The following is a 24,197-nucleotide window of genomic DNA, read 5'->3' as shown; positions in this document are numbered from 1 at the left end:
CTTGGTCATTAAACAGAGGCGATTAACCACTCTCCTAGAAAGGCAGAACACTACTTACTCAATTTAGGAGATTTTTATGTGGTCCCCATGGATCTGTTATCTACTTAATCAAGACAAAGTACTATTGTAGATGAAGGCCTAAATATAAAGTAGTTTCAACAATATTTTGTTGTTCTAAATAGTTGGCCTTTTACAGTCCAAGTATACATGAAATAATGCCAATTTGCTAGTCGGATCTCTAACAACATTGTTTAGCGTGCCACGCTGCTCCGTCTAACATGTTTTAGTCCGTTACTAACCTGTACAGTGGCTTGTAGTGCTATGGACAACAACATTTATCAGTGATAATAACACAAGGTTTGAATAGTTCAAAACATAACAATTTATTAGTCAGGTAAATGTATTATGCCAATTCAATCAGTCAATTCATAAACGATCAATACAAAACATCAAATTATCAAAGATAAATCCAAGATTAAAAGATGCATTCCTGACTTTTTACATAACGTGTAAATTTTACATAACGTGGAGCCTAAGCTCCACGTTATGGGCTGATCTGGGTAGGCAGAATCGCCTTGAGCTTTTCTTAGCCCTTACCTTAAATAATCCAAGAATTCCCTCAAGGAAGGGGGTGTGAATGTATAACAAAAGGCATTCACACTTAGTGTCACACCCCTCACAGTGGTTCAAAAGATGCCTGAAGTTATATATTTATTGTTCTGATTATGTATATTTCTGAGAGAATGAGACCATTGTACCAATCGCACTGAGACATTTCAAATGATATCAAACATGATAGTTAAAGTCAGTTTGGTTAATTCTAGAACATTCAAACATTGAAATGACCATATGTGTGAGTTGGGGGGATGGAGCAGACTCAGATGCAAATGCAGCAGGAACTGGTTTTTCCCGCATTCCTCCCTGGTGGGTTGTGAAGTCACCAGTCTCTGTTTTTAGCTCATGTTTTGAATTGTCAAAGATATCAGAATATTTGCAATATTTCAATTCTTACAGGTCATTCTGTGTCAACTCAAGTAGAAGTCCCTACTTATTACCTTTTTTCATGAAGAAAGATGTAAATCATGATGAAAAGCAGTATGTCAAAATGTTGTTGATGTATCTTTACTTGGGAAGCACCGATCCCGTTATTTGACCATGACCATGAATGTAGCCTATTATAAGACACTAGAAAGTTGTCATGTATCTCCATATCCCAAAAGTTCTGAAGCCATTCCAAAGTTTAATGTGAAGTCCAGATGAATATTCAAGTGCTTAAATTCATGTTCAGTTCAGCGATTCCCTCTGCTGTGCCTGTCAATCATTCTCCATTCACAATTTAAACTGCGTGTCGCGTTCATGACAACTCAAAACTTTCTTCAAGACTATTTGTTTCTGTTAATATAAGTTATCAGGCGAGAAATGCTTTTAGTTTTGCATTAAATGGGTTCATTTTGACCTAAATCATGTTGCACTATGTCTGTTAGATCAGCAGATCGTATTCGCAGCACTGGTGTAGAGAGAGTTATTACGTGCTCTTCACACACAAAGTAGGCCTACCTGAAAATTTAAATTAGAAAAGGCTCAATAATACAGTGGACAATTGTTCAATGCACTGATTTCTTCTCATTGTCCTGCTAAGTTTTGAAAGTGTCCACAGATACCGGAGGGCTGCGCGCTGTGTCTCAGTGATGCATCAAGCGCTTCGTTCACGCACCGGCTGTGCAGACGCAGTGTGCGCCGCTTCAAAAAATTATTCTGTAAAATTAAAAGTTTCTTTTCTCTTATCCTTCCGACTACTGAACACTTTCAGTGTTGCGAATAGTTTTAAAGCCTGGCTTCTTGTGATTAATTACATTCATTAATTGATTAAATTAATAAAAGTGAAACTGACAGCCACAATATGGATTGTCATTAACAGAAAATTACTTGGACTCATATAAGCTACTCTGAAACTTAATATTTCAACAGAGGTTGAATAAAATAAAAGAAGTTTGTGTTTTGATTGGGGTCAATATTAGTAGTCTATTACAGATTTCAAAGAAAAATCTTAATATAAAAAAAAGAAAATATAAGCTGGACCACAACAGATCAACGTCATACCGAATGCTCAAATAGTGTAGCCTAGTTTAGCAATCATCATGTTTTTAGTTAGATTGTGTTGTCTCTTTTATACATTAGGTATATAGGTCTGTTATTTTTACTAAAGAAGATATATTATTTGAGTAAAAAAAAAAAAAAACTGCACTATATTGGGATCGGCTTTGTGTCGGTCAATACTCAGAAATTTGTTATCGGGATCGGATCAGTTCCAAAACAAGGTATCTGTTCATCCCTATTCTTTACTGAATATTGTACTTTTTTATAGAACATTTGAAGCCAAATTAGAGTGGGGGGTTTAATCAAAGATGTCAGCATTACAGTGTGAAAATACAAAACGAAAAATATGTCAATCTTTGTATTATTATATGGCTGTGGTGACTGTCAAAATATAAATAATTTAAATGCCTGTAAAACATGAGGTAACCTATTAAAAATATCCCAATATCTATTAGGATTTTGGTTCTTGAGAAGCGTTTCTGATTGTGTCCTATGATTTATTTGCATTGATGTAGATTTCATTGTAGCTCCATGAGTAAATGGTTTAATTCTTTAAAAAAAATAGCAAATCGTATTGATGCCTTGTTAAATGATTTCATCTGAAATCATAGAGAGGTTTATTTTAACTAGTTTTCTTCAATACACCAGGAAAAATGCTGTTGTTGCATTGTGCATGAAATATAGGCTAAAATGTAATTCTACTCAGAAAAAATAGACTGACAAAAATGTAAAAAAGTTGTATTTTAAATCTTTTGCGTGTCTAAAACCACAGCCTGGAATAAAAATCAATCTCTGCATTAAACAGATGAATTTAATTTAAGCAATTATACTTAAACAGGGGAACACTTATACTCAGCAGTATGCTACAAATTTTACAATGAACACGATAAATGAACAGAAGATGAAATTAAACATACCTTATGCCTCTTCGGTGGGTGTTAAATAAATGTGTAAACCGTATATCCTTCATTTTGCATTCTGACATGCAGGTGAACAGATGGCTGGTGCAGAACTGCATTTTGCATCTGTTGTTGTTTCTTGTCAATTCATAGTAAACATTCTGTAAAGACGTGGTGTGGCTAGCTTTAGCCTATATTCTTTGCCTTTAATGGTCTCCCTGGGTTTCCTGTTTTCAGAAAAAAAAGTTTTCCATTTACTAAGTATAATATAAGCTTAGATCAACCTAAAATTTAGGTAACAGTCTGTATTTGGTTGCCGGACTTTTGATAACTCTGCTGCACGTGCAGGTCTGGCTGACGTAGAAAGTACAAGCAAACGTTGAGGGCTTACTAACTTATAGTCCCGTGTGTAGTGTAACAGTCTGTTTTTTGTTCCGATAGGCCAGTTTTTTTCACTGGGTTTTTATGCTAGTTGCATTTACACAAGAACAAGGAAACACTGCTGTTTGATGCTTATGGCATGGTCATTTCCTTGTACTCCGCTCTTATCAAGCTATATCTGTATGTAGATTTTTTTCTATGGCACATTTAAGAGTTAAAAAAAAAACAACAAGTTCCAAAACCAATTGTTCAAATAATCTAATCAAAACGTCTCATGTTGTCAAGTATTACTGTCTAACAAATCATTGAATGAACTGAATGCACTGTAAGCCTTTGCTTTGTCATGTTCGACATAATTTGAGAGCTGTAACTGTGTTTTGTTAAAGCTTGTTAAGCTTAAATCAATTAAATTACTGACTGCTTATTCAAAGGACACAATGTTGTTAAAGCTTTAACTTATAAAAGGTTGTTTGCTCCGTTGGAAAATCAGTTCTTGCATGTTAGTTTGATTAGTCTGTACTTGGATGTCTCATTTTCCAGTACAAGTAGTCACGTTTTCACCATTGAAGTAACCTATTTGTCCTCATTTTGAAAGGACCTGGAATTGTTATACATTTATTTGTGTACTCATGTAGTGTTTGCTGAGAATTGAATATGTAACCTGTGGACAAAAAGAGCTGGCGTGTGACTGATCTGGCAGTGCAGCTGACCTTATTTCACTGTTGGCTGGCTGTGAGCTCTGAGTTCCAGAACTCTACTAGCACTGTAGGATTAAACCTGTGACACTAAGGTCACTATGAGAACGGTCACTTTCACTCTACTCTGTAAACACATCCTTGAATTTGTTTCCTTTTAAACTTTTGAACAGTTTCTTAGCTCATGTAGGATTATTTTTTTTTCCACAGAGCTTCCTTTCTCTTGTTAAAGCCAATTTATACTTCTGCATCGAGTGCAAGTGGTAGGTCTGTTATAGTTTTTACACCGTCACATACCCGGACGTGCTCCTCTCAAAAAATGTAACTACATGTCACAGTGATGCTGAGGGCAAGATCTTTAATGGGCCGGCTTGGTGGAAACAGCTGTGGGAGCTTACCCAAGAGAATAATATAAGGGGGTTGCATACAATATCTTAAATAGTTCTCATTGGTAAAGGAAACCATTTAGTGTTTCATGACATAGGCACAGTTTTGTCTTCAAAATATATATTGTTGCAGTCACATTACTTGAAAGTTTAGCAGTACCAATGTCAGTGTTGGGTGTATCGTATTACACGTAATGCAAGTTACATATTAATATAACTTTTCTAATTAACAAGTAAAGTAAGGCATTACTTAAAGATAACATTATCCTAAAATATTTTTTATTTATGTGTGAATGTGTACTTTTTTTAAGGTAAATTTAGGTGTAGGTTATATAGTGCGCTGTTAATTGCAGAGCTCCTCTATTTAAAAAAGAAAGAAAAAAAGTTCTAAAGGAGATCAAGCCTCAGCCAGGTATTTAAGGGTGCTTTCACACCTACACTTTTGTTTCGGAACGTATCTCGTTTGCCCAGTTAGCGCAGTTCGTTTGGCATATGTGAACAGGGCAATCGCGCTCTGTTCCGCGCCAAAGTAATCGCTCCGAGATCGCTTGAATGAGGTGGTCTTGGCTCGATTTAAACGAACCCTGGAGCGATTCGATTGCAGTGAGAAAGCGATCCGATCCGACCGCGATTATATCACAGTGTTTTATGGATATGTAATAAGCTTACGGCTATATGAAGAGAGAATTATGAGTATGGGGGGAAGTTTCACGAGTCTCCGGATGCCTGCAAACGAGTGATGATCTCCCGGTAATCACGCGTCCCCCTCCCGGTCCTCAAATAGGCATCGTCCAGCACCCTTCTCACCCCTCCCCACTGCATCTCTCCTCAGACACGTCGCGCACGCGCACCCTGTCAATCACCACCAAACCACCACCTCTCCTGACAGCTTGATGGGACACTGCAAAATAAACCCGGACACTCTGATCAATGTGAGGAGAGTTTACTCGCACGTGACTTGTTTTAGCTCTTTTGGTCCGATTAGAAACTTTGCAGTGTGAAAGCGAACCGCTCCAAGGGCAAAGAGCAACAATGTAACAATTGTAATCTCTGTTTCGGAACAACTGAATCGATGCACAGGTGTGAAAGCGCCCTAAAAGTAACTCAAAAGTAATGTAACGTATTATCAAAAAAGTAACTAGGTAACGCAACTAGTTACTTGTTTGGAGAGTAACTCAACGTTGTAATGCACTACTTTCTAAAGTAACTTTCCCAAACACTGATTAATAGCCCGTTTTCACGGAGTGGTACTGAATGGTTCGGTTTGTACCATATCACTTTTTTCGGCACCCTTTCGAAAGGGTACCAAACTTAAGAAAGGTTACCAGAAGGCAGAGCTAGACACGCAGCTGAACGCTGTTGGTTTATGGAAATACTTCATTCGCTCATGCAACAAGCCAGAATGAAAACAAAAGAGCCGCCATGTTTAAAATACACAGCCGAGAGATTACAGCGGAATTATATATACATATAATAATGAGCCATGGTCGACCAGGGCTCAAACAAACCTTGTCGTCATCTTGATGAACAGCCACAAAGCCATGGAGTAGAGCAGAATCTACCCTGTCCCTCGTAGTTTTTTACGAGCCATTCTGAAGCCAGAGCTGTTTCGCTTTCCTTGCACTCGCCACTCGTCTATATCTGAAATGACAAACTTCTTGCCCTGTTGATAAGAATGTGCGCTTGATTATTGACGTGCAATTGAAACCCGATTCTGTTAGACACTGACAAACATGAGAGTGAAGTGCGAAAAAAGGGAGAAGCCGGGAAAAAAGGAGGACATTATTTCTTCAGCAAATGTGAACAAACTGCCTTGTTTTAATTTTTAATCATCACCTTTTGGACTAATATGAACTTGGAATGACAGAATGACTCTTTAACAGGGGTTACATGTGCTTCTGTAAGATTACAGACACAGAAAAGAGGTTTTCACAGATTGTAGGCTATATTTTGTTTTGTTTTGAACCTAATTAAGGACTAAATGTATGCTGTGTGTAGTTTTTCTGTAGTTGATAACATATCGGGGACTGTAAGGAGCTGTGTGTGTCTATATATGTTTATTTATTTATTTAATATGATTACAGACGTTACAGTAGGCTATTTCGCGCTGTCATTGATCTGCTGTTAGTAATAAACATTTATACAGAAGTATTTATGTGTGTAAAGCATCTGTTTTGTGAGAAGGGCTTTTCATATGATGTGAGCGACCTGTACAGCTTTATTGTAGACATTTCCTCGAGCGAGAATGATGCGACTGAAACTTTGTCATACACCACGCCCACCAAAAGGGTACCCTTGGTAGTGGAAACGCAAGCCTGGTAAAGGTGACCTGTACTGACCCAAACTGTACCGTACTGTACCAGTCAGTGGAAATGAGCCATAATGTAGAAAGTAAATGTAAACCAGGTGCTGGATGATGATTGATTGCTATATTATTGTAACAATTGCATGACAATGAAATCCATATTCTAGCAACAGTTTTTTATCAAGTGTGTTTTAATTAATTGTTTGTTATTGTTGGGTCTTCAAATGCAAATCAGATTGAATTCCCACAAACTTGTAAACAGAGATTGTTGTAAATTTGGGAACAGATTTGTGAACAGGAATAAGTTGGAATTGACTGATTATTGAGATTGGACGTGGCGTTATTCAGAAGATAAACAAGTTATTGATTCTTAATGTCTGATCGCCTTTTTCAGAAACAGCCATAATAGAGGGTGTCTAGGAAAGGGTGTCATTTAGAGGCAATTGTTGTTAAATCTCATTGGTTATTTCAAATACGAAATTGAAACCCTATTTTGGCAAAATGTTTTTGAGAATTAGATTTTTCCGTTTAAAGAAACAGGAGCTGTACTTGCATGGCCGAGATGCATTTCAACGCTGGCCGCAGAGTGAAATTACTTTCCTTAAAGGCACTTCAAAATAGCCCAGACAGCATGTCATAGCTTGACTTCAAGTCTTAAGAGAGTTCATCTGGGGAGAGCAAATCCTGTCTTTCTGCTGGGCTTAATCCGTACTATTGCTTGAGTTGCATTTACGCTACTGATGTGATGAATGAATTTAGACTATCACAGAACAGTGACATCACAGAAAAAGGATCCCAAATGCTTCACTTGTGTGATAGATTTATATTATTTGTGTTGAAGTAAAAGGTAAGGTTTTAATGTTAGCAACTAAATATTATGAATTGTATTTGCAGTTTCTCTAGATTTTAAATGTAATTCCTGTCTTTGAGGTTAGACAATTTAGATTTGCTTGCAGGTAAGTTTTTACCAGTATTCTACCCTGTGGTAATTATCAATAGTCCTTCAAAATACACAGAATAATTCTGGTTACCACAGCCATATCACCCTGCAGCCCAAGACCGGTTACTTACTGAAGCTAAGCAGGGCTGAGCCTGGTCAGTACCTGGATGGGAGACCACTAGGGAACACTAGGTTGCTGTTGGAAGTATTGTTAGTGAGGCCAGCAGGGGGCGCTCAACCTGTGGTCTGTGTGAGTCCTAATGCCCCAGTAAAAGTAAAGGGGATACTACACTCTCAGTGGGCGCCGTCTTTCGGGTTAGAGACGTTAAACCAAGGTCCTGACTAGGGTTGTAACAATATACCGGTATGACGGTCTACCACGATTTGAACGTGCACGATTATCATACCATGAACAATTGCATATTAACGGTTTTAACCCTTAAAGACAGAGACAGCCGCCCGCGGCTAAAAATAAGTATTGCTCTTAAATGTTTAATAACTTTTGATCCGCTGATCCGATTCATACAATTCAAAAATTGACATAAAGAAGAGAATTTCAGCTTTCCAGTGCTGTATCACATAACATTCGCGGACTTTCAGAGGCTCCGGAATCAGTGCGGTTACGTCATCAAAATTTGACAACGCTGATTTGACAAAGAAACGCTCGTCACTGTGTCTCCGGACAAACCAGACATGATACATTGATGCATTGTCCCTCCTCCATGCCCAGATTGGTTCAAACTTGCTATATCACAACCAATAAGCATAGGTTTCGCTTTTGTTTGTGGACCAACAGTGAGCTTTTTGAACAACACGGAATGAGAGATAGGCATACATTTATGCGCGGCTAAATAAAACGCAAAAAAAAAGTTTTGCATGAAATAATTCTCATAATAAGTACTTTTGCATGCACAGCATCACAGAAACATGACAAAACAGTGACACAGCAAAGACGAACTGCTGCTCTTGCTGTTTTCAAAAGACGCAAATGAAGGTGCAGCTGTTTGTCTGCATTGCAGACAACCATATCCAAATCCATATCCACAGACAACCATATCCATGCTGGCACATAAAACCTAAGGATGTTCCATATTGAATCTAGTTTCGTTATGTAACTATTTATAGTATAGTAAATATTTATATCTATTTTTTTTACTGAGGATTTGCACCATGTTTATTTGGACTTTATTTGGACTTTGACACATTATTTATTATTTTCTTATTTTTTTATTTTTTCATTGTAAGTGGTGTTGTTTATAGTAACTGAAAATATATTATTTGGAAAAAGTCAAATTTGCTTCACTGTTCTATTATTTTGTAACATTTGTAACATACCGTATACCGCGAAACCGTCAAACCATGGTATTGTTTTAGACGATTATCATACCGTAAAAAATTCATACCGTTACAACCCTAGTCCTGACTCTCTGTGGTCATTAAAAATCCCATGGCACAATCCCATGGTTACACCACAAGAGCAGGTTTGTTACCCCGGTGTCCTAGCCAAAGTCCCTCTATCGGCCCTTATGATCATGGCCTCCCAATTATCCCTTTCCAACATATTGGCTCTATCACTGTCTCTCCAATCCACCAATAGCTGGTGTGTGGAGAGCGCACTGGCGCCGTTGCCCTGTGGCAGCCGTCGCATATCATCCAAGTGGATGCTGCACACAGGTGGTGGTGTGGAGAGACCCCTCTCATGATTTTGAAGCGCTTTGGGTGTGTGGCCATACACAAATGCGCTATATAAATACACATTACATTACATTTACATTATTTTAAATGGATGGTTCAACAAAATATAAAAATTTGCTGTTACTCTTTTTTTTTTTTTTTTTTTTTTTTGTTGCTATACTCTCTAGGGCTCGGCTATTTTGCCTAAAATCATCATTTCAATTAATTGAACATTTTAACTTGTTTATGATTAATGATTGATGATTTATTATTTTTTATTACTTTTTTTTATAGTTCACAGACAAGTTTTGTACAGTAAATATGCTCACACATAAGCGAGAGATTTTTATATATTTTTTTATAATTATTTTTTCGGGGTTTTCACCTTATATTTTTGACAGGACAGTAGAGAGAATTGACAGGAAAGCATGGGGAGCAGAGAGAGGGGAAGGATTGGCATAGGACTGCGAGGCGGAATCGAACCCGGGTCGCCGCGAGCACCGGAGTGCATGTGTCGACGCACTAACCACTACACCACTGGCACCTACGATAAGCGAGAGATTTTCAAATGAATGGTGCATTCTTGAAAATAATAAGTGGTTTTAAAATAATTAAAGGAAACACACTCTATGTACTATATATGATTATTTATTGAACATCAACGTTGAACAACTGAAATTAAAACACTGCCTAAGACCAATAATGACTTTATAACCTAATATAGAAAAAAAATTCAAAAACACTTTAATATTTACTACAAATTGCTTTAGTATTTTTTCATGTGGTCATTCATGCGCACAAAATAAATGCGAACTCGATCTCCGACATTGGTAACGTTTACAGACAGCAAAACGCAGACATTTAGGTGTCTGACTTCAGATCTCTTTTTTTGAGTCCTCCTCTTACTTCAGCTGCGTGCTCTCATCTACGTTGTAGGCAAGGTGAGGCAGATCTCAAGCGAGCCTGTTTTTGAGAGGTGTGTGTCAGCGTCGGTGTCAGCCATGGCGAGTGGTATGCGACCACACGAAGCTGCGCCGGTCATACGTGTGTACTCGACGCCGAAGTATAAACAGAGCTGGGTCAAATGACTCCACACGATGCAAGTAATCTTGCATTAAAAAAATTTAATCCATTAAAGTTTCCTAATGTCAATTTTGATTACTTTTCGATTAATCACCCAGTCCTTCTCCATAGTGTCAGTGACTTTTAAAAAACTGTGTTTTAGTTGAAACCATTGTACTTGATTACACATTTATGTGTAAGTCAAAACAAAAGCATTAACTTTACTCCGATCCGTACATGTCTTGTGAAGCAAAAATGTTAGTCTGTGGTTCTGGCAAATGAACACAATGTAGATTAATTATTATAAAAAGCATAAAACTGGTACAAAATGTGACTTAAGGCACAAAAATCCAATCAATCTACTTTTTCATTTATTTCAGCAATGAAGCAGCACAAAGGTTTTTCTTATAGAGCAGTGTAATATATAGGTTTCAGTGGCTAATTCTCCAATAGCAGTGCAAAATATGTTGCAATAGCAGTAAAGGAGCCCCGTAGAAGCAGTTAGATTATCTGGGCTGCAGTTTGTTGATTTTCAGATGCTACGCCTCCTCCCTGGCTTTAGGGCCAAGAATCTCTACATGTTTATTTCACTCAAAGTTTGTTGTTAATAGAAATCCGTCTATTGAGCACTAAGACTAAACCATCCACATTTGTATTCACTCCTCAGTGAGAGTTTTTGGACTGTATGTGCTGCCAGCCCCAATCTCTCCCCCCCTATTTTTTTTTTCTTTTCTTAAATCTTCATGCCTGAAGCAGCTGGTATGGAGCTACACCGATGCTACATAACTGGATGCTTGCTCGAATGTTAGCTTACTCATTTAAGCTACCACTGTCATATATTTATAGCTTTTAAATGAAGCAGATTATGTTTTAGGGCTGTTTTTGTTTTTCAACCCACTTGTCTTTTTCATACTGTCACTCAGTGGTTGTTTCTCTATCTTTGCAGACGGTGGCCTGAGCCATGGGGGCGTTTTTGGATAAGCCCAAAACTGAAAAGCACAATGCTCACGGAGAGGGGAACGGCCTGCGGTTTGGCCTCAGCAGCATGCAGGGATGGAGGGTGGAGATGGAAGATGCACACACCGCTGCTGTAGGCCTACCACATGGTCTGGATGACTGGTCTTTCTTTGGCGTCTATGACGGTCATGCTGGCTCACGTGTCGCTAACTACTGCTCCAAACACTTATTGGAACACATCGTCGCCGCAGGATCGGCAGATGAACTGCGTAAGGCCGGAGCTCCAGCACCTGAGACGCCAGCCATAGAGGCAGTGAAAAGAGGCATCCGCGCCGGCTTCCTGAGAATTGATGAACACATGCGCAGCTTCACGGACCTGCGGAATGGCATGGACAGAAGCGGCTCAACTGCAGTAGCTGTGCTGCTGTCTCCTGAGCATCTGTACTTCATTAACTGCGGGGACTCACGGGCCCTTCTCTGCCGCAGCGGTCATGTCTGCTTCTCCACCATGGACCATAAGCCCTGTGACCCTCGGGAGAAGGAGCGTATACAGAATGCAGGCGGCTCTGTGATGATCCAGAGGGTTAACGGATCACTGGCTGTATCCCGAGCACTGGGGGACTATGACTACAAGTGTGTAGAGGGCAAGGGCCCTACGGAGCAGCTCGTGTCACCAGAGCCTGAAGTATTTGAGATTGCTCGGTCAGATGCGGAAGATGAGTTTGTTGTGCTGGCGTGTGACGGTATCTGGGATGTGATGACGAACGAGGATTTGTGTGCTTTTGTGCGATCGAGGCTGGAGGTGACGGACGACTTGGAGAGAGTGTGCAATGAAGTGGTGGATACCAGTCTACACAAGGTATGATTCCTAGTGTTCACTACTGTGTGTGACTTAATAACTCTATTCCCAATGAGATTTTGAGATTTTTTGTTCTTTTTTTTTTTTTCAGGGAAGTCGAGATAATATGAGTATTGTATTAGTTTGTTTGCCAAATGCACCCCAGGTGTCAGAGGATGCAGTAAAGAGAGATGCAGAGTTGGACAAGTATCTTGAGTCACGTGTGGAAGGTAAGAAAGATAAGACGTCATTGGCTGAACAAATAATAACGGTCTTCACACCATCATTAGAAAGCATTTATACGTGTCGCTGAGCATGCCAATCCCTTATTTGACTTTGAAACCAAGGATATATCATACATAAAGCCATGTGGAAAATGCGAGGTGTGCCGCTTCCTCTGTCAAGTTTAAGCACACTCAGGAGCTTGACCTCCCGTGGCATCTGCCATTGCTAAGCAACCATCAGCTGCACTCCTAGGACTAGGGCTGTGACGGTGCCAATTTTGTACTATTGAGGTGGTAGGTCACCAAAAACCGCCGGTGAGGGGGTGTCAACCATACTAAAATAATCCGTGACAGTAGTTCACTCAAAAGAGAAAGTTCTTTCTGTCTTTAATGACAAACGCTCCCATCATTCCTACTACTTTCGGAACATACATTTTGATATTTTACCATATGAAAAAATATGAAAATTTTTCTTATATAAACTAAACGCCTCAGATTGGTGCGGAGTATCATTATGCAAAAATCAAGCTCCTCTGCGCTTCACTCCCAAGCACATTCCATGACAAATCCTTCACCCCACAAACACTCTGCCTGTGTCTGTTAGGTTAAAAACTAAGATATGATGACAAAATTGTTCTCTTTAAGCTACATCATGACTTAGAATTAAAAAATCATTTTAGAATCTATTCGATTTGACTTAAATACCATGAATTCATTTAAGTTAATTCTTTCGTTTATTAGTTTTAGTTGGATAAGTCCAGGAAGCAATTATTCAATTTCATAATTAATTATCAAAATAATATTAAGTAAAACTAGGATAGGCATTAATAAGACATGTCGTGTATCCCACGCTTTATTCGGAAATTTATTCCTGCACCGCAAGAAATCGGGTCGGGTTCCATGGCTCCTGCGGTACGGCTGCTGGAATGCAGACCTCTAGTTCGTATTTACCACGTCTCGCTTCTCCTTCGGTCGAAACCGGAAATACTTTCAAACTGCAGAGTTTGGGTTCTTTTTCGAGAACAGGTCACTTGGTGCGCGTCTCGCCATCTTACCTCACCTTTCTCTCTATCCTCCACACTGTCCTTTGATGACAATCACGGATACGCATTTTAAGGTATTAAATATATAAATATTAAATAAACTATATATAATATTTAATACTTGTCTCCTATTAGTGCATTGTTTTTTATGACCATATAACGGTATTGAAACTGACACGTTGCTATTTTTAGATCGCGCCGTATACCATATTACCGTAATGCCGCCAAAGCCTACTACATCAAGACATGGGCGATTTATAATTGCAGCAAACTGTTTGGAAGCATTAAAAGTGTCCAAGAAGATGTCCAAAATTTTTGCACACATTGACCCAGAGCCTGTTTAGAATTATGTCACTGATGTAAAAGTGAAGGGTGTTTACTCTATGATGATCGAAATGGCCTTACGCCCCATTCTTACGAAGCATCAGCTTCAACACTTCCCATTCACTTTGAATGGATGACGTCAGGCGTTGCCGAACTGCATTGTGGATCCGTCGGCGCCGCTTCAGAGGTGTTTTTTCTCTTTTCAAGCTGCGACGGAAACATCAGCCGATCAGATTGCTGTATGAAAATATACCAGCTCAGATATTGGCCTATTGCTGAATAATTTTATTGGCCAACGCTGCTATGATGATCGCGTCAGCTCTAACTTCAGACATGCCATCTGTCAACAAGCGTTGACGCTGAAGCCCCGTGTGAAAAGGGTGGTTAAACACCCATTAGGCATGACGTCAGATTGACGTTCTACCCCAACGTCATACCCCAATGCTGCATTTTGATTGGAACTGAAAATTGGGTTGACGTCGGATGTTTGCACACATCCAAAAATTACATGTAAATGCATCAGCTTTTTACCGCGTAAAACTCACTATTTACTACTTTTGAGTACTTTTGAAAGGTCTAGTCATACTCACAGGTTCTTCTTAAACTTTGAGTAATATTTACAACAGATACTTTTACTGGCACTACATGTTGAGGCAAGTAATGTTTTTTTTGCTTGAGTATGATATTTCAGTACTCCTGCCACCACTGCACACCACTTGCACACTTTCTTCTCGTTTCCTTTTGAAATAGTGGACTTGAGATTTCAAGTGCGATTATGTGCACGGCCCCTAAAATTAAATTCATAATGCATTTCTTACGACCATTTGAGCGGTAAAGCAGGAAGCCTACAAGAATGTGGATGGCAACTAATTTTTGTGTTGTAGTTTAAAGTACAAATGCTTTGATTTGGTGTGCTTTCATAAAACATGTCCCAAAATAATCACATGGACACTTTAGAACATTAGTGTCGAACTCAGTTTCTGGAGAGCTGCAGCCTTGCAATATTTAGTTCTAACTCTGCTTCAACACACTTGACCTGCTGGTTTTGAAATTGCCTAAAGAACACAGTTTTGATCAGGTTTGTTTAACTGGTGTGAAAGTAAGTTTTGGTGAGTTTGACACCCCTGCTTTAGAATGCATGTACAACTATACCTGAGCCTTAGAGAACGCCAGGCAGATTTCCATTTCTTGATTTATTTTTAGGCCATCATATACAAGCCCAGAGTAATAAATAAACCTACTACTATGCTTTTGCCAACCTGTTTATTCTTTTTCTTAGTTGAATGTCTCGATTGCCTGACACTTTCTTTTTTTCTCCACTGGCCTGTCCTTTCTCTATTGGACATTGAACATATTCTGGCAAGTGGTTGTTAGTTTTGTGTGGATTTGGGGGTTATGTAAACTCTTGGCCTTGAGCTTTGTGCAAAGGTTGGGGTAACGTTGTTGTAATGTTTGGCTGGGTGCTGTGAGAGCCTGAGGGAGTCATCAGCACTGCTGCTCTGTTGAGGAATGTTCTGGCTGAACATCTAACTGGCAACAGGCCCAGAGCGGCCCAGTGCAGCCCAACTGGGCCACAGACTTTCCTTCTAGAGTCTCACTTTTGTCTCTGAGGGTCTCTAAGTTTCTTTCTTTATGTCTTTACTTTGCATTTCTCTTTTAAAAAAATAGAGTACAATTTAACACCAGTGCTTTAGTAGTGCATTGCTTCTTTCTTAGTACACGTGCACAGGAGGTCTCATATACAGAAAACCCTACTGCATGGTATTCGGTTAATTGTGAATTAGTTTCTTAAATATTTAATAAGGTTAACCTGTGGTTTGTCATTTCTTTCTCAGAACTCATAGAGAAGGCAGGGGAAGACGGTGTGCCTGAACTGGCACATGTCATGAGCAGCTTGTCCCAAGAAAACATCCCTAACCTTCCACCAGGGGGTGGCCTTGCCAGCAAGTAAGTAAAAATCATAGTCAAAATCACAAATGTAAAGGGTTACATCAGGGGTCTCAATATCAAATTGGCGGCGGGCTATTTCAATGACTGACAATTCATAGGGGGGCCGTTTTAGCAGTTTAAGCTCAAGAAAAAAAGTGGAAACCTGACGTAATTGATGCAACTTAGGACAGCAGACATGATATATTTAAAGCATTACCTGTCATCAGTGATGTTGAAAATAAGCACCTTTATCATGTCACACATCAGCTGCAGAAATATGTCTGCGGTTATTGTATGTCCGAGCGTTCTTCCACAGAGTATATACAGTCAAATCTCTAGCTTTTTGTTTCTTGTTGTACATCTTGAAGGGGTAGTTTAAATTGCTATGAAAATACTTCAAATAATAGGCATAATAATTATTATTATTCGGTAAAATTACAACAAAGAGGGGAAAAACATGTACATATTCACATTTACTTTAACATGTTCAATTCAACCAGTAGTACAATTTTATTAATGTACATAGTTTTTATGCAAACCCCAATCAGCATGCAGTGTTTCCTCAAGGATTTTTTCCCGCTGTTTTTTTTTTTTTTTACACAGATCTACCAACTACCTGTGGCGTTATTTCAATGACAAATGTTGTGAGGGCAGTATTAGAAGTCGAGATTGCATTAATGTAATAATATAAGCCGCTTCAAAAGCGCGAAGATCTTCTTGTGCGCTCTCAAATAAAAGCTGCAGAATGCGATTTAGTGCGTTTATGTAATGAGTATGTCTCCAACATTTATTAGATTTGCTAGGAATATTTATGAATGTCTCTAATAGACCTACAGAGCGATATTAATGTAGCCTGAAGTAAAGTGAAACGGCAATAAGTCGTGTTTGCTGGCCTCATGCATCATGCACTTGTCAGTCAGAGAAGTTCATGCTGTATAATTTACTCATCTTTTAATACATTTTGGTGAGATTATTACCTGCTATTAAAAAAATAAAGTGTTTTGAATGAGAAGCTGTAATGTAGCCGTGGCGGGATAATTTTGTCGTGGCCCCCCGGCCCCGCCATGGAAGAATGAATGTAGTGGTAACCATGGCATATCTATCAGGAAAATCTATTAAAGAAGATCATTTAAATTGAATAATAGCAAAATTATTATATTTGTTACACCACCAGCTAGGGTTGTAACAATATACCGGTATGACGGTTTACCACGATTTGAACGTGCACGATTATCATACCATGAACAATTGCATATCAACGGTTTTAACCCTTAAAGACCGAGACAGCCGCCCGCGGCTAAAAATAAGTATTGCTCTTAAATGTTTAATATCTTTTGATCCGCTGATCCGATTCATACAATTCAAAGATTGGCATAAAGAAGAGAATCTCAGCTTTCCAGTGATGTATGACATAACATTCGCGGACTTTCAGAGGCTCCGGAATCAGTGCAGTTACGTCATCAACATTTGACAACGCTGATTTGACAAAGAAACGCTCGTCACTGTGTCTCCGGACAAATCAGACATGATACATTGATGCATTGTCCCTCCTCCATGCCCAGATTGGTTCAAACTCGCTATATCACAACCAATAAGCATAGGTTTCGCTTTTGTTTGTGGACCAAGCTTTTTGAACAACACGGAATGAGAGAAAGGCATACATTTATGCGCGGCTAAATAAAACGCAAAAAAAAAAAGTTTTGCATGAAATAATTCTCATACTAAGTACTTTTGCATGCACAGCAGCACAGAAACATGACAAAACAGTGACACAGCAAAGACGAACTGCTGCTCTTGCTGTTTTCAAAAGACGCAAATGAATATGCAGCTGTTTGTCTGCATTGCATACAACCACATCCATATCCATGCTGGCACATAAAACCTAAGGATGTTCCATATTGAATCTAGTTTCGTTATGTAACTATTTATAGTATAGTAAATATTTATATCTATTTTTTACTGAGGATTTGCACCATGTTTATTTGGACTTTATTTGGACTTTGACACATTATTTATTATTTTCTTATTTTTATTTGTTCATTGTAAGTGGTGTTGTTTATAGTAACTAAAAATATATTATTTGGAAAAAGTCAAATTTGCTTCACTGTTCTATTATTTTGTAACATTTGTAACATACCGTATACCGCGAAACCGTCAAACCGTGGTATTGTTTTAGACGATTATCATACCGTGAAAAATTCATACCGTTACAACCCTACCACCAGCATAATGTGTAAGCCAAATAGAAGTGTTTGCACAACAAAATTCAAGTGGTATAAAACTGATAATGATCAAGCGGCCCTGGAATATTTACAAAAATTGAGCTTCAATAAGAATAGAGAACTTTAGTCACAGAATTAAAACGCATGTGTGTTACTCTCAACCGTACACTGAGAGAAAATGAAAGTAAAACTAATCCGAATGCAGTACTTTAAATGTTGACTAGATGGTGGATCAAAAGCACAAACGGCTACATGCGACTGCACAACAATGATAGTGGTTCAACAGTTTTTTTTTTAGCAGGCCGAATCTCGTTATATTTTTGACTTCAGTTGCGGGGTGGAGGGAGGAGGAGGGCTGGCCATAAATGGCCCATGGGCCGGCAGTTTGAGACCCCTGGGTTACATGCTGGGCATAAAATTGACACTAACACCAAAAGGCAAATTAAAAATCTCTCAGAGAACACAGTATAATTTCATTAGTACACTGGCTAATTTGAAAATGGGTTATTTAATATGCATAACATTTGATCTTTTTTATTTTAAAATGAGGCAGTTTCATGGTAAATAGCTGGTACAGTTTCTCAGGTCACTGGCCAAATGCTAGGTCCTTGTTTCATTTGTAAGGTTTTAGTGATCTGTAATGCTAACAAGTTCACAGATTCTAGCTTGACTTTGAATCTTGATCTAAAAACTAGTTCATGTAAACGAAAAAAGTTTTTATTTTATTCTCTTCACAGACACAGTGTTATTGAGACAGTGTACAACCGATTGAACCCCCAAAGAGAGGAGGATGGTGTAAGTATGAAAAGAGCCTTTTAATTGTCTAGAACTTCCTAGAAGAATGTGTGCATTTAGACCCTGGTCTTTTTATAAAAATGTAGAAATTGAACCTTCCCCTTGACCTGTTGGGTTCATCTCATCATGAGACGTTGCCTTGCGTTTGCCACCTCACTTAATGGACCTGTTTATACCTGGTATTAGCATTTATCAAGCAAGTGTTATTTTCTCACATTGTGTTTGCTCTCTCCATCCCATGCCACCTGGCAGCTTCTCTCATTTATTTTCTGCTGAGAGTAAAGCATCCTGCTCAAATCACAGCTGTAATGAGCTCATTCCAATCATCCCCTGCCCCAAAGCACAGCGGTTGAGATCACCTCATCACAAACACTCCTTGGCTAAACATCAGTTTTTGATAACTCAATGAATATAATCGCATATAAGTAGATACCATTATCAAATGTTCTGCCACGTCTCATGATGATGATGTCACTGCTCAACGTGTGATCTAGTGAAAGTGTGTGCTGCATGTCGAAAAGCCTGCAGTTTGAATATCTTGTGATTGTTACTATTAATAGAATAATTTGTGTGAGGGCCAACACCTTAGGAGAACATGTCTGTTGGTTTTGTTTGTTTAATTAGTGTCATGCATTCTCAAGTGTTGGTCTGGATGCCAGTTGGACAAAGCTGAAGTTTTGATCCAATTGTTCCCCTCTCCCCTACTGGACATCCTGGAGATTAGGTTTTGTGTGTTTTCAGTATGCTCTTGGGCTCTCCTCATTAGGTTTGTCATGATACCAAAAGTTCCAGTTGTTGATACTAATGCCCGTGGGACTTCTGAGTTGTTAATAGACTTTTTTTTGCGTCAGCTAGACTTTTATCAGGCACCAGAAATCATGCTCCTATCTCACCAGTTTTAGCATCCCTTCATTGGCTTCCTGTTCATTTTAGAATTCAGTTTAAGATTTTTTTAAATTGTTTTTAAAGCACTGAATGGGCTGGCACCTTTTTATATTTCTGAACTTACAAACTTTCAACTCCTTAGTCGCTTAGGTCTTCAAATAAAATAATACTGCGAATTCCTCGGTCACGACTTAAACTAAAAGGAGATAGAGCCTTTGCAGTCGCAGATTCACATTTGTGGAACCAGATGCCACCGGACATTACGAGTGCTTCTCTCTCTATTTTTAAGTCCAGACTTAAGACATTTTTATTCTTTTGCTTTCCCATGCTTTTCATTTTTAGTGTTATGTTACGGTTTTAGAATGTGTGCTGTGGTTTTGTTCATCACTTTGGTCAGTGCCAAACTGAAGTTAAATGTGCTTTTTAAATAATCTTTTAAATAAATAATCATTTATTTTTATTTAAATGGATCTTAGTTTTTACACTTTCATCTTTGGTTAGTGTATAAAGTTGTTGTTTGAGCATGAGAAAGATGGCTTAATAAAGGATAATAGAAGGATAATATGAAACTGTTGACTTTATTTTGTCCATGCGATAAGCACTACCTGACAAAAGTCTTGTCGTTGATCCTAGTTGGTTTTAAGAGCAACAATCAATAACTTGACTTCTAGTTGATCGTTTGGAAAAGTGTCAAAAGGTCAAAGATGACCTAATGGAACCTGCATGGAGCCAAAATTCTCACAGAAACCAGTCAAGTTTGGTGAAGGAAAAATCATGGTTTGGGGTTACATTCAGTTTGGGGGCGTGCAAGAGATCTGCAGAGTTGATGGCAACATCAGCCTGAACATCAAAGTTCCTGAAAGCAAAGAAGGTCAAGGTGCTTCAGGATTGCCCAGCCCAATCACCAGATATGAACATTATTGAGTATGTCTGGGGTAAGTTGGAGGAGGAGATGAAATGTATCTGAAATGAAGAACTCTGGGAGTCCTGCAAGATCGCTTTCTTTGCCATTCCAGATGACTTTATTAATAAGTTATTTGAGTCACCGCAGAGATGTATGGATGCAGTCCTCCAAGCTCATTGGGAGTCATACACAATATTAATTCTTTTCCCAATGCATCATGACTTTATATTCTATACTGTGCATTTGCTGTTAAGTGCAAAGACTTTTGTCTTAGCAAAGCGAGACCTTACTGTCCTAATTAAATTATTAAAAATCAAGGCATGACCATATTTTATTTTGGTAAAATAAGTGTAATCTAGAGGCCTTTGACTTTCATATAAGCCACTTCTATAACCAAATTATCAATTGGAAGTCAAGTTATTATTTGTTGTTCCTAAAACAAGTAGTGTATATTGTCATATTGTGTAGACCTAATTAAAATAATTTTCACCCAATGAGGCGAGATGCATGGTTTCGTACTGACACAACGTGTACCTTGACAGCCGTCTTCGTGTTTGTGCCTTGTTAAAACAAAAAAAACAGGGCACAAACAAAAAAGCAGCATAGTTTGTTTCACTCCAAACATTTAATTTCTATTGTGAAATAATTAAATTAAATTATCAGTGGACGATTTCAGACTTTATAATAGGGCAGCGCAATATGTCACATTTATTATCGCAATAATAATAATAATATATGCAGTATCCATATCGCAGAGGCGAGATAATTTAATTACATTTTATGTGGCAAGCATTTGGTATTTGCTATTGGCTAGACTAGCCCAAAGGTGTACCAAGAGCCTCAGAGCAGAGAGCTGGAAATAAATACTAATGTCTGGAGTAAAGACACGAGAGAAAAATGACAACAGTAAAATAAATACAGTGAATACAAATCTGAATATCCATTGACATTTCACTCACGTTTTACAGGTTTTTTTTTTTAACTGAATTCAATTTAATTAGATCCTAAATATATATTTGTTTAGATATGTTTAGTTATGTGTTTTAGTTTGATCATTATATCAATTATTTCATGTCATATCGCAAGAAATAGCATTTTCACTGGATTCAACAACAATACAGCAAATTACATGAAGTGATAGTTTTACATATTTTTAGGAGCAACCAGCCCAACTTTACAAACTCTGAGCTAAGGGAAACCTACAGTGTAGATACCACCTTGTACAAAAGCATAATGGAAAAATTTAAATATTAACATAGTAAATTAAAAGAATGGAAAGTACACTACTGTTTCAAGATATTACTGTTTTCAGCATAATAAACTACCTTCTTAAAAAAGAGACCCAAACATTCATTCAATCATTTTCTTTTCGGCTTAGTCCTTTTATTAATCTGAGGTTGCCACAGCGGAATGTACAGCCAACTTATCCAGCACATGTTTTACACAGCGGATGCCCTTCCAGCCGTGACCCATCACTGGGAAACATCCTCACACACCCATTCACACACATACACTAAGGACAATTTAGCTTACCCAATTCATCTATAACACAGATTTTAGTAACTTTGTACTTTTGACATTCTCAGGTCTAATCACTATGTTATGTTCTGTTGGCTTGTTGTGTGGAGTAGACTAGATCCTTGTGTTTCTCACTTATAGCCAGTGACCATATGTGATCAAAATTTTTAACCAATCCATCCCATTTTTATTTTGTAATAATTCATTTTTAAATGCCAAATGTTTTTCATAGCCTGATGAACATTTTGTTGTGTGGTTTTACAGAGTACATAATTTTTAAATAAATGCGTGACCTTTTGCACATACAAATTTAAGGATGGTGTTCATATCCAGAACACACATAGTTTAAGATATTAACAAAACTAATGATGTATGTGTTCACCCTTTGGTTAATGCAGCCCACCTGTTTCATTTGGTAAGTTTCTTACTAATAAATTCCAATATTTCTTGAAGAGACTAGAGATTTTTTTTAAAACATTGTGGCAGAATCTCACTTCATACTTCCCATATGTATTGATTTCATAAATGTATCAGAACTAGTGCAGGGAATTATCCTTTTGTTTAATTGCTGGTAAGTTTTTTTTTTTTTTGCAGTTTGCACTATGACCAAATTGTCAAAGTAGTACTACGTAATTCTTAACCTGTTAAATATTTAAGCCCTGTAGATAATTAACTTTTTATTTGCGTGTTGCATTAACAAAGCAGCATTGTTTCTGTCAATGAATGCAGTTCAATTTTATGTCTTAGAAAATGACTTACCTAGATGTGTTCTTGAAAAGGAATCATGTTAGTAAACTGTTGCTCACCAACAATGTGTACATGCACATTGCAAAGACTGTCAAACAGCACCTCATTATGAGGCTAGGTTATCTTTCCTGTTGATCAAAGTATTACCCTTATAAACACCTTCGATTGTCTAAAGCTGTTAAGATAAAGATGTATGTGACTGTGTGCAGGTATTAAATTAAACAAAATATTCTATGGTCAAGTGATTTGTAGTAGCCGGATGAGATGAGTGTCATTGGTTTAATGGGTTGTTACTGTGTACTAACTTTTTTCAGAGTGTCAACCAGTCAGAATAAGTGTTCCAGAGAGCAGTGTAATAATAGTCTTTAATGTTGATGCTTTGCACGTGGGTAAAAGATGAGATGTCCCATTTGGCACCTGCTTCAAAATAAAATTACAATGTGATTTACATGCATAGAAATCAGTTTACTTGTTTGAAATAATTTGTTAAAAAAGAAATGAAAATGAAACCTAATTATTCTGACCTACTTGTTGAACATACACAGTAGTGCGTACTCATCATAACCTTTGTCTTTTAAATCAATAAGAATGCATAAAACATAGTGATTTGAAAGATAATGGACAAGTATGAGGATTAAAAATAAAAATAATATTTTCAAGCTTTAATGACATACATTAAGTGATTTTGTTCTAAAAGCAACATTGAGCATTAAAAAAGTTACGTGCATCCCTAGTAATACCCTTAGTGTCTTTTATAAACGCAGAACTTTAAGGTGCCACATTTAATTTTAATTTGTACAAATTTTGTTCCGTGCAATCGAAATATGGTATTGCAGCCAGGGCCTTTGTGTTTGAGATAAAGTGCATCTAGTAGGTTATCGCAAAATATAGCACGACAGGCTTATCTGCCCGGCCAAAATGGAGGGCTATAGTTTAGGACTGAAGGCTTTATTCTGAAAACAGCTATCCTGGATGCACTTTATCCCTCTTATTACACTGTTACTTGCCACACAACAACAAAATATGAGCCTCAATAGTTAATTATTACTGTAATTAAACACAAAGCTAACAGAATTGAAAACAGCTGACAGTCCCACAGTCAGACAGGCAGATACATATTAGTGTTATTATGTGGATTTGAATGCATTCACTCAAGGTCAAAGTCATTTAAAACTCCCAGATGAGCCTGTGTTGTTCAGCGGTTGTTATCTCAGAATAACGTTACAACAGACGAATTGAAATCAAGTATTCCAGACAACACTGTAATGTAATATACTATTGTGATTAATTTAAGGTGCGGTTAATTGTGAAATTGGTTAATCTCTGAATCTGTTGGATTGCTTTATTCTTTATTTGTTTTTCTGGGTAGAAA

General features: G+C 37.9%; 2 protein-coding genes across 4 annotated transcripts in view; both read left to right on the top strand.

The window, feature by feature from the left end:
- The window catches only part of slc3a1 (solute carrier family 3 member 1), a 135,622-nt gene that overhangs the window by 70,684 nt on the left and 40,741 nt on the right, over positions 1–24,197 (top strand). The gene's annotated exons all lie outside the window — the stretch shown is intronic.
- The window catches only part of ppm1ba (protein phosphatase, Mg2+/Mn2+ dependent, 1Ba), a 52,557-nt gene that overhangs the window by 26,786 nt on the left and 1,574 nt on the right, over positions 1–24,197 (top strand). Inside the window, exons 3-7 of one of the 3 annotated variants that reach the window (XM_087277482.1) lie at positions 11,386–12,255; positions 12,347–12,464; positions 15,661–15,772; positions 18,714–18,771; positions 22,477–22,493. In XM_087277482.1, coding sequence (XP_087133608.1) covers positions 11,401–12,255; positions 12,347–12,464; positions 15,661–15,772; positions 18,714–18,771; positions 22,477–22,493 — 1,160 coding nt within the window. In that variant the 5' untranslated portion in view covers positions 11,386–11,400. 3 annotated transcript variants of the gene reach the window in all.

Source organism: Danio rerio, chromosome 13 (assembly GCF_052040795.2).
Source record: "Danio rerio strain M-AB ecotype USA chromosome 13, GRCz13ab, whole genome shotgun sequence".
In the NCBI taxonomy this organism is placed as follows: Eukaryota; Metazoa; Chordata; class Actinopteri; order Cypriniformes; family Danionidae; genus Danio; species Danio rerio.
This window is presented reverse-complemented; position numbering and strand designations above follow the sequence as displayed.